The 11,886-nt window shown below is 35.3% G+C and overlaps 1 protein-coding gene across 1 annotated transcript; it reads left to right on the forward strand.

Annotated features, from left to right (window-relative positions):
- Window positions 1–6,171: 6,171 nt before the first annotated feature.
- hry (bHLH transcriptional repressor hairy) lies at window positions 6,172–11,558 on the forward strand. Its single transcript, XM_089092937.1, has 3 exons — window positions 6,172–6,317; window positions 8,912–9,007; window positions 10,605–11,558. Exons 1-3 carry the CDS (start codon window positions 6,267–6,269, stop codon window positions 11,256–11,258), a joined length of 801 nt encoding a protein of 266 aa, XP_088949063.1. The 5' UTR covers window positions 6,172–6,266; the 3' UTR covers window positions 11,259–11,558.
- Window positions 11,559–11,886: the final 328 nt, after the last annotated feature.

Here is an 11,886-nt window from a genome sequence, read left to right on the forward strand (position 1 = left end):
TAACTTGTTCAAATTTAAAAGTCAAGAGAGACGTAACCTGATCTCAATTTTTTTCGCTATATCTTATAATATCCTAGTTGTTCCTTTTCCTCCAAAACAGGAACTTACTCTGGAGAAAGGGGCTCCAGGAACCAGGGACTTTGTTTAGGGGGGAAGGGCAAAATAGGTTGATCCGATAAACTTGCGTTAGGAGCAAGTTTAATTAGCGCAAACTTGCGTTAATTAAGTAAATTAGGGGGCGTTAGGGGCACGTCCCCTGGATCCGCCACTGCCAGGAACACCACCCAAAGGAAGGCTTCTACGATTTTTTCTCCGTATAATTCACCACTTTTACTTGTTTTGAAGAATTACATCATCCCTCCTTGAAACATCACCTCCTTCAAACAAAATCATGTGTATGGGCAGGGCCATATCCCGGATTTTTTTTCAGGTGGGAATACAAAAGCATTAATTATTTGGGAGGAGTAGGGAATTATACCCTCTCCCAAAAAAACGAAAAAAAATTGTTTAAATTCATTTTTATTCCGTTTTTATGAGTCGGACAAAAATTTAGGGGTGGGGGGCTGAAGCCCCCTGGATCCGGCTTTGCGCATGGGACTACTCTCATTTTATTTTCATTTATTTTTGAAGTTCATTAAAACCAAACATCCGTGGCATATGGCCCAACACCAATTAGGCTTCGGCTCATTATACACAGAGCTGCTTTAAGATTCCATAATTAACCATTGGTCTTGCTTTGTTGCCTTTTCTGCTAGTCGGATTCATGAATAAATGCCACTATTAGGCATTACTAATTTATCCCGTCGCTGATCTTTCAAATTCCGTCTTGAAAAAGAACCGATATCAGCATGTTAAAACAAGCCTATAGATTATTCAGTCGCGTGTACTCCGCTGAATAAAAGGAGTGGCTACATTTTATATAAGGAGGAAGATATATAAAAACGAAATAAATATTTCTTATTTCCAAGTAATCGGAACTTGCATTTATGTTTTAAAAATATGTGAAGTTAGAAGCGCTGGATTCGGACCGTGCACTTCAATTTACACCGATAAAAAGAGGTACACAGCGCTATAGATTGTCCAAGGAATGCAGACATGGAGACCCATAAAGAGGGTAATTGCTATCTAAATTGATTGAAGAGCGTGGTTTCTCATTGAATTTACAATATTTAAACTGTTGTTTTTTTGGGGTTTAGGGGAGGGGGAGGTACATAGGTTAGGTTAGGTTACGTATTTAATATATGCTATGTAAAGCATATATTAAATACCCCTCACCCCCTTAATGTGCAAATATATAGCCCAAATTTGTTTCTAAACTATTATATATTCATCCTATTTTTTTTTTTTTTATTAGCACTAACCAAACGTGACTTCTTTCGTGTGTACCATTCAGTGCACCAGTACCAAAAAAGACGTGTCTTGCTAGTAGCCTCCTTAAAGAGCGAAATTCAGACTTAAAATTCACAGAAAGTCCCAAGGCAAGGAATAGGATGTAACTACAAAGACCTTACTCGTACATTGTAATAGATTTCTTTTTATTGAAGATTCTTTTAATGAGAAAAGTTTACAGAAATTCCCATTTACATTCCAATAAACACTTGCTCGATTTTATTCACATTACTTGTTGTAAAACAAAAAATATAAAGTAAATACTCAGAATCGAAAAGAGGAGGGGCTCTAACTTCCTAAGCTGAAAACCATTAAGTTACGAGTTTCAAACATGTTACATCTAATAATCGAAAGTTTGACTTTTTTTTATCTTTATCTCTTTCGGAAATGATTGGTTCTGACAACAAGGGCTAAAGTCTACTAATTGTGATGGTAGTAAAAAAGGTGTGGAACTACACGGCCGCAAAGTAAAAAGGAAAAGGCTCTAACCACCTCAGTCAAAGGACATGGACAGGTGCTGAAAATCCCCATATAAGGATTTTTATACAAATAGAACCTGAAAACCCAAAATAGGATTCTTTTACTCTGTCAATTTTAGTTTCAGCTACAACCGCCCCGCAACTTACTAGAGTAAAAATGTCTTTCCAAAGATTTGTAGAGCTATAAAAACTTCCTTTTGAATTCCAGTTGCCTTTTGGGAACTTCTATGACAATCCATTCAACAGTCTATCAGGCGGCAAAACAAAAAGAAGAAAAAAGGAAGAAAAATGGTAATTTCCAAGTGCTAGCCTGTAAAAACAAGAAAAATTGGCCTCTAGATTTAGATAAAAGAAACAATTTTTAGATACAACTTTCTAGTTTCATAAGATGAAACCTCCAGCTTTAGAGTTTTTAAAATATAATTTCTATTCGCAATGTAAAATACTCCAGGAATTTCTTAAGACGAAACAACTCATAAACAGGGTTATATTTAAAAGGTACATGTATCAGAGCTTTATTAAACAACTTTATTAAACATAATTCCCGCCGGCTTGACGACCGCGCACAAACAAAGCACAAACGTGCTTGAAAAACACAACCAGTACACAATTTCTAAATTATACAACTAGCCAAATAATCACTGAAATAAACACAACTAAAGAACAATTAAAAAGAGAAATATTAATAATAATTACTGAATAATAAATTTAAAAAAAGAAAGAAAAAAAGAATATATTAATAACAGAAGAAAGACCAAAATTACTACCAGCCCCACACTCACCAACCGCCCGCAAGGAGATGCTTTTTTAACCTGTTTTTAAATTGCCGCACCTTTTCTGCGTCCCGAATTGAGCCTGGAAAGGTATTCCAGAACATCGGACCCTTGTGTCATGCCACAAGGCTAAAACGAACAGTACTTCTTGGCTCACTTACCAAGTCTTCAGCATTTCTCGTAGCATAGCCGTGATAAAATGAATTAAAACGAACAAACAATTATTAAATACATCAGGCGCGAAACCATCAAACTCCGAAACACAAATATACCGATCTGAAAATCTGTAATCTGACCAACATTCAAAATCTTAAGTTTCCTAAAAATTGACTCTGTACTTAAAACTCCTGTATCAAACCTACCAATTAACCTCGCTGCTTTATTTTGCTAAATCTGCAATCGTTTAAAATCACACGAATAATTTTATATAAGGCAAAATATTTAGTAATTAAAAATTTTTAATAATTATTAAAATCTTAAATTATTAAATACTAATTCAATAAACAATTATATTTAACTTGATCATACTAAACTTATTACGGTTCATATAATCTTAAGAAATAAGCATTTAATTTCTCCTTATTTTTTTATGTTTTCCCTTAAAACTTCAATTAGAGGAATAAATTCAAAATCCTTTAGTTATATCATCTATGTTTGCATGTGCCACACATATTTAAAGGGGGAAGGACCCCAAGATCCAATAGCCTTACGTCTTTTATATAATTTTCTTATAATTCACCTGTTTTCGCTAATTTAAAAATTATAATTTTTGCTATTTGATAAAATGCTGAAAATAAATTTTACGAAATAGCAATTCACGCTGCTAGAAAAACTCCTAAAAAAAAAAAAAATACATCCGAAAAATGAAATGCCAAAGAATTCTTAAATATTCAAAGATATTAATGATGCCAAACTCCATACACGGATTTACAACACTGAAATAAATTAGCAAGGAAACTCTTTCCTAGGTATTTAAATAAAAAACTAACTGTAGTATATTGCTTGTATTAGTTTATATGCTATGTATTTTAAATGAAAACGAGTGGCTCGAGTAATTCAGTTTGAAAAGGCTACTGTACAATAAAACCACGACGGATTGGAGTACCTTCATTACTCTACTTTCTTCAATCCCATTGAACCACTTTAGGATTCAGCGCTAAAATACCCTGCACAGTAGAGACCTTGAAATTGGATAATCCTTATCAATTGAAATAAGCTCTATAAGAGTGCAACAGAAGAAGCTCGTGCCTATAGGCTATTAACTTAAAAAAAAAGTTTTTTTTAACTGAAAGTAAGGAGCGACACTAAAACTTAAAACGAACAGAAATTATTCCGTATATGAAAGGGGATATCCCTTCCTCAACGCCTCACTCTTTACGCTATCCTCCCCCGTAACCCCTACTCGGACCTTGACCCCCCACTAGAAAAAAATTCCTCCTGAAAACGCCTGTATAATTCTCAATAACCAATACTAGGCCTATATGTAAACAATGGACAAAGTTTATAACTTGCAGCCCTTCCCCCGGGAACAGTGGGGGATTAAATCAACCTAAAAGACATACTTTTTACATTTTTAACCATGGTGAACGGAACGATCATCTCAAAATTTTGATTGGGCTACTTCGGGAAAAAATGAGTACGGTAGAAGGCAAAGATGCCCTCCAATTTTTTTGGTCACTTAAAAAAGGCACTAAAATCTTCAATTTACGTTCGAATGAGTCCTCTTACGATATTCTAGGACTACTGGATCAATACGATCACCCCTGGGAAACAAAAACAAACAAATAAACACGCATCCCTGATGTTTCTTCTGGCAAAAAATACAAAATTTTACATTTTACAGATAGGAGCTTGAAACCTCTACAGTGGGGTTCTCTGATATGCTGAATCTGATGGTGTGATTTTCATTACGGTTCTATATTTTTTAGGGGTTATTTCCCCCTTTTTTCGAAAATAAGGCAAATTTTCTCAGGCGCGTAGCTTTTGATGAGTGAGACTAAACTTGATGAAACTTATATATTTGAAATCAGCATAAAAATCTAATTCCTCTGATGTGTCTATTGGTATCAAAATTCCGTTTTTTAGAGTTTCGATTACTATTGAGCCGGGTCTCTCCTTACTTACAGTTCAATGCCACGAACTGTTTGATTAATCTTTAGTGATTTTGTTTAAAGATGTTTTTCTTTTCCTGGAAAAGAATTAAAGCATACATCCTTTGTTAGAGTGTATCTACATTCAGCGAGGTAGCCACAACATTTCATTGGGGGGGGGGGGCAAGAGGGGTATCTGATAAAACATAAAATCGCAAAGAAAGGGGGGTATCTATCCGAAGAGTCAAGGGGCATGAGCTATATAATAATTTTTTGGTACTTGTACACTATCTTGTACCCACCGCTATAGACTATATCAAGGAAACCAGACACAAAACCCGTGAAACGGGTATTTGCAATAGATAAATGGAATGCAAAGCGTGGTTTTCATTGCGTTTACAATATTTAAACTGTTTTTTTTTGGGGTTTAGGGGGGGGGGGGGGAGGTACCTAGGTTAGGTTACGTATTTAATATATGCAATTCTTTACCCCCACCCCACCCCCTAATGTGCAAATATATAGCCCAGATTTGTTTCTAAACTATTATATATTTGTCTTATTTTATTATATTTCATTAGCATTAACCAAACTTGACTTCTTTCGTGGGTACTATAAAATGCAAAATTACCAATTTTTTCTCCAATTTATTGGGGGGGGGGGGGTAAATGCCCCCTTGCCTCCCCCTGAAACGACGCTGCTGGCTATATTTAAGGGGTCAATGGATCGGCAATGCGTTTTCGTCAAGCGTTTTAAGAGCGCACATAGACGAAAAATAAGCTTGCCTTTTCACAGAAAGGTAGCTAATTCTTTGAAAATTAAATCTCCAAAATATTGCCACTCCAAAACACTGGCTTTGCTAACGAAGATAATTTGATTTGCAGAGTCATCAAGTAGCATTTTACGTGAGCTAGCTAGTAACTCCACAAGTCTCTTACTGATATTATTCCAATTAGTGAGACAATTTCTTAAATTTAAAAATTAGCCTAACAATACTGTCAAAACGAGCGCTAACGTACATAGAAGTCCTAGTTCGGAATCTGACATAAAATACGCTCGTGTTGAATAAATACGGCCGATTTTAGCTTTAAAAACATCATGTCTGTCTAGCCCTTAATCTAGGCCATTTGAATGTAGTTAGCCTTTGATAAAAATCGATCTTTGTTCGGCCTTACAGCCACTAATGCCATCGCAGTTTTCCTGTATACAGTCAGAGTATAATATCCTCTGAAATTCAAGCTCATGAAATTTTTATTTTTCAATAGTTTTCCTCGTTTTTGGAGTCTTCACCACCTTACCAGATATACACGGGCCTGCTTCAGTAGAAGCATGCCGCTAACTCTTCAGAGCTACTACTCCCACGTGGCACGGCGCCATCCTTCTCCTGATTGGCTCAAACGAATTTCCCACGCGTCATGAACCTCAGACACGTTCCCATGTAGAATGATATTGGGCTTACCAGCAAGTGCATTCTTTTACGGTAGTCAGGTTTTGGCCTCAGTAACGAAAAGAAGGTGTTTATTGTGATACGTTCCAGAATGCCAAGCGAGCCACAAAATGTACTAAGGAAGAGCTCAGAAAACCGAAGGGTAAGTTGATTTTCTCGCTTTCGTCATTTTAAGATTAGCAAAATCTGAATTTTTTTTTCAAATATAACATTCATTTGCGTCCGAAATAACTTACCCCCCCCCTCCCGTTGCGCAAATATAGGCTAGTTGTATATGTGACAGTAGGCTATATATATTTGCACATTAGGATGGAGGGGGTTCATTTTCAACTCAAATGAATATTAGCCCTGTCGACTGTTTCTTAGCTATCTCATTAGTGAGTTAGTCAGAAATTTTACCTTTTCTCATATTTTATCTGTTTTTAATCAGTTTTCATGAATTAATATTTTAGTTTTTTTACATAGCCTAGGGCTAGCCTATATAAGACCATTAGAGGGGGTCAATAACGTAGACGAAACCAATATAGGCCTATATAAATCCAGTTTACCATGACTTCCTTTAAACTGAACACAATCCACAATCAATTTTGTGTGAATTTGTAATATTTCTCAAACGTGACAATTCTGCCGGGCGAACAGTGACATTTTTCAAATCTCACCCGATTAAACCAAATAAAATGTGACGGTACTTGTTAAGAATCTGGTATTCACGCGATAAGTGAAGTTTCTTTAATTCTAATGAAATAAAATGAAATAAGATAAAAATATAATAGTTCAGAAACAAATTTGGGCTATATATTTGCCCATTAGGGGTGTGGATAAAGAATAACATATATTAAATACGTAACCTAACCTAAGTACCTTTTTTGCCCCTTCGACCCCAAAAAACTAAAGTTTAAATCTTTATCACAGAATGAGCAATACCTCACATGCAAAGAAAACCTGTTTTTCATGTAGCATCTCGGTCTCTCTCGATGCGGTCTTTCTCGCGTGACTACCGGATTCTTAACAATTACCAATCTTGACTTAATAACATGGATGAAAAAGGGAGGAAACAAGGAAAATATGATTAATTGATACTTATTGCGTACTTTAAAGACATAATCCTATCATTTTTTAGGTTCTTTTTTTTGTAGTCTATTCAGGGGCGGATCCAGGATTTTTTTGGGGGGGGGGCGCAAAATAGGTTGATTCGAAAAAAAATTGAGGGGGGAAGCAAAATAGGTTGATCCGATAAACTTGCGTTAGGAACAAGTTTAATTCACGCAAACTTGATTTAATTAAGTAAATTACACTACTTTAGACTACACTAGGGGGGTGCCCCCTGGATCCGCCACTGAGTATGGCTATATATGAGATCATTGGGAGGGGAGGGACTGGGGAAGAATTGTCAAAAATGTGACTTACACCATGCAAATGAGCATAAAATTTGCAATCTAAAAGCGCCTCACTTTTGGCCTTTTTTTAGAACGTTACTCTTTAGCTTTACCCTCTTCTCTTTATTGAATTAACAACTAGCCCATTGAGAGCTTAATATCGCACCATCTTTATATTTCAAGTCATAAATTCATGCTTTATACTTTAATCCAAAATAGGTCTAAGAACTCAAATTGTAGCAATACAAAGAACATTTAAGCATTGACTTTTAGTGTTAGAAAAGAAGAATAACATGAGGGTCGTGCTTCACTTTGAGGTTATTTACTTAATTTTCCCATAGGCTGCCAAGTGTTTAGTGTACCAACCCCTGCTTATACGGGTGTCTCCAGGGTCGGAAACTCCGATATTTTTACCCCCCCTCTCCGATCGGAAAAAGAATCTTTTGTAGCATAACATTAAAAAAATACTGTCAATTTGGTTACCTTACATATTTCTAATTTTAGTCCATTTTGTCTGTCTTCCCTCAATTCCTTTCCAAGCAAAGCTACCATAGCAAAATAATTCTGGAAGTTGCTCGGTGGAGGAAGCAGCCATACAATAAGGGGTTATAATTTGATTTAGGTTAATTCACGGCTGCAAAACTACTGGGATAAATTGTAGTCCGTTGTATACCTGGCTTTAATGTTGACAGGGAAATTAATGGAAACAAATTAATAAAGTTCGAAGTGGAAGTCATTTAGGAATAGTAAATTTATTAAAAACTTCCGTAATAGAAAATATAAACAATATTTGCGTATGCTTGCATTGGATTTATGCTTTGTAGATTTTTATCGCCGAACTTTTGATTTTTAATTATCTTAAATTGGCACTGAAGAAAGGCCATGGACATCGATATAAAATATCTGTCCAAAGTAAGGTTTCTGTTTGATTTTCTTTTTGGCCTAATCCCGTTAGCTCTTTTTTATATTTAAGTTATGTCTAGCCAATTCGATGCAAACAATCATCTAAATTTAGTTTAATGTTTTATTTTTCTTAAACTGTTAACTTTTGGTTGTCTTAGAGTTGAGGAAAATAAATAGTTCACATAAATGTCTCATATACGGAACGCCGACTTTAACAGTTGTTTTTTAATCATAAAATTTCGTTTATTTTGAACATGTAAATAAATTTTACTACAATACCAACAAATGCGACGTATTAAATAATGTAATTTTATTTACTGATTTTGCCAAATGGAATAAATTTTGCGAAACAGATGTTTCTCTCCAACTTAATTAAAATATGCTGTATGGATATTACATTTCAATTCAAGTCGTTTTTAATGTTCACCGCTGAAATTATTAATCCATTTTCTTTTAGACAAACAAACCAATAATGGAGAAAAGACGAAGAGCAAGGATTAACAACTGCCTTAACGAGTTGAAGAATTTGATTCTTGATGCAACAAAAAAAGACGTAAGTTCCTTAAACTCTCTAAATATTATTATTATTATTATTTATTTATTACCCGTCAAAAAAGGTACAAAGGACGGAGTATGACTAAAAAAGAAAAAAAAACAAACAGAAAAAAAACATCGAACAAATTACAAAGACGAGAAAAAAAAACTCAATTATACACTGCACTGCAGGTACGTAACATATTAGCTTGCACATTATAAATAGCTTGCACTTTCCTGAAATTAACATTATGCTTATGATTTCCTCTGCAATATTCTGTAATTTACTTTACATTCTCCTATTTTCGGAAAGTTCCTCCCTACTCACCAATTTGATTCTTCCGTACGTTCCAGCTATCGCCGATAAGATTTCAAGGGGTATAAGGAGTTTTTTTCTTGGGGAGTCTCATAAAAAAAAGATTGTTTTTTGCGTATCGATCCTGATTTTTGTGAATTCGAACGCATTTTTCTGGCGGATGGCTCTTGGAACAGCTTTAGTGCCCTGTGTCAACTCATTCCTCTGTACCCAAATCGCAGTGCAATGATATTATATGTGTCATTAAACATGGTATAGTTTTTATGTTTAAATAAGAAAGTGCAATGAGTTACTCTTAGGCAAACGAACCTTTGGATTTGAAAATAAAATGGAATTGAGGATTTTCAATATGTGAGATTTTTGCTTTTATTAAATTTCTGTTTTTCATGGAAAATAACTTAAAAAGTACTTTTTAAGCAGCCTAAAGCACCAAAAATAGAACCCAAACTAAAAAATGGTCAGGTTTTGACGTCACATTCCCCAAAAGAAATATTGTTCTATGTAAGAAAAAAAATGGTGTTTTCTGGCAGTAAAAAGGACATTAAAATTTTTTTTAAATTCTGAAAGAAATATCTCAGTAGGACATATTTTGCTGTTGCATATATATTTACTTATAAGCACGTTCACAGGGGGTAAGCTGCCCTCCTTGCCAAGAATACTTAGCTTTCTACGATTTTCCGTATAATTCATATTATTTATCTTTTAATCTTTTAATAAGAAGTTCTGGGTTCCATCCTGGACATGCCCCCTCCCCCCGTCGAAACGTAAGCTCCTGTGTACGTGTCTGTCCGTTTGTTGTATTACAAATTTATATTGCACTATTTTTCAAATTAGCTCAGCCGGCTTTTATTTAACCAATTATTGTTTCTTTGAATATTTCCAGCCTTAGTTCCTGAGGGTAGTTATAAAATTAAATTAAGGGGAAAAGAAAATGTTTCCTCAAATCGTTTTGAAACCTGTTTTCGAATTATGCATGGCCAGCTCTACTAATAATATTCGTCTGTCTATGAGGAACTGAAAAATTGTAGCACAACAAAGTTTGGTTTTCTGAGTTTCATTCCCCGCCCCCTTCGCATTAAATATTGTGCGATACCTGCTTACTGTTTGGCTTGTTCGTAACTATAATTGAGAATTATTTTAAAATAAATGGGGAATGATTTTGCTTTTACTATGAGTATTTGTATCGAAATGGAAAGAGTTTAAATGTTTTTGCCCACAAAACGGTTTTTTTTTTAAATTTTCAAGAAACGTATTCATATATGTATGTATACATTTACTTATTAGTCTTATTTTCTTGCAGCCTGCTCGTCATTCAAAACTCGAAAAAGCAGATATTCTTGAGATGACGGTGAAACATCTGCAAACAGTACATCGTCACCAAGTGGCTTTGAATATTGCGGCAAATCCAACAATCGTCTCCAAATACAGAGCCGGGTTTAATGAGTGTGCTAATGAAGTATCACGGTTTCTCGGTAGAAGCGACGATGTTGATATAATGATGAAGCAGCGTCTTTTGGGTCATCTTGCTGCTTGTTTAGCTGGATTGAATCAACAGTCTATAAGTGTGCCTCAAGCTCAACAACAAAAACCAGAAGTCCAGAATACATTTCCTTTTGTACCTACACGTCTACCTTCCGGTGAGATTGCGTTTGTCCTTTCTCAGAATGTAGCTACGCAAGGACAATATCAAAGACCCTGTTCCTCGGCTAGCTCCAATAGTCCTCTAGAACAGGATAAACCTTTAGCCTTGACCATGAACTCAAGAGGCTGTTCTCAGAGTCCTATAAGTTCAATTGGATCCCCTGTTCCCCATAGTCCATATGGCCCAGATTATGCAATGGACTATAAGCTCCACAATTTGCATCCATATTCAAGACCTCTTTCTCATTCTCCACAACCCTTGAGTCTTGTGAAGGATTCTAGTGAAGAGGTCAAAACTTGGAGGCCGTGGTAATTTGACCATGACCTATGATTCAATCGTAAACAGTTATTCTGGTCATTTGTTTGTGTGGATTCGTGCTTATACTTTCGGGCTTTCATTGTTTCTATTGTTAATCAAATATGTGCCTTTTTAATCAGTGAAGTGTTTAGTTGACAATCAGGTTTGTGCCTTATACAACAAAATCACCAAGTCTTCCAGACATAATCGCTTTGACTCCATTTAATTTTAAATTACTTAGATCTTTGCCATTTTGTACATATGTTTGTGAATATTTTTTAACGATGTCGGACAAATAAATTTGAATAACACATGTCTTCTGAATACTTTATTAAAGTATAGAAATAAATTAGGCTCAGGCCTTGACCCTTTATTTATTTGTTCTTTCTGGGAGAGTATATTCTAGTGGGACACCAACTTTGCGAAGGGAATAGGGGCCAATGCCGATTACAGGATGAAACCATGTGCTTAAAAATGTCGGAAACGCTCTATATAGTTTATCAGATTTCACATAGGTAGTATACAGCGATCTGATGAAGTTAAAAATAATGGACCCTGTTCCCAGACAATCAGAATCCATGTCGGACTGAAGAAATTATGTTAGATAATTGCGAAGTGGGAGCGGTATTTACATAGTTAAAAT

Source organism: Artemia sp. Qi Xiang Cuo, chromosome 8 (genome assembly GCF_049724085.1).
Source record: "Artemia sp. Qi Xiang Cuo chromosome 8, ASM4972408v1, whole genome shotgun sequence".
Classification (NCBI taxonomy): domain Eukaryota; kingdom Metazoa; phylum Arthropoda; class Branchiopoda; order Anostraca; family Artemiidae; genus Artemia; species Artemia sp. Qi Xiang Cuo.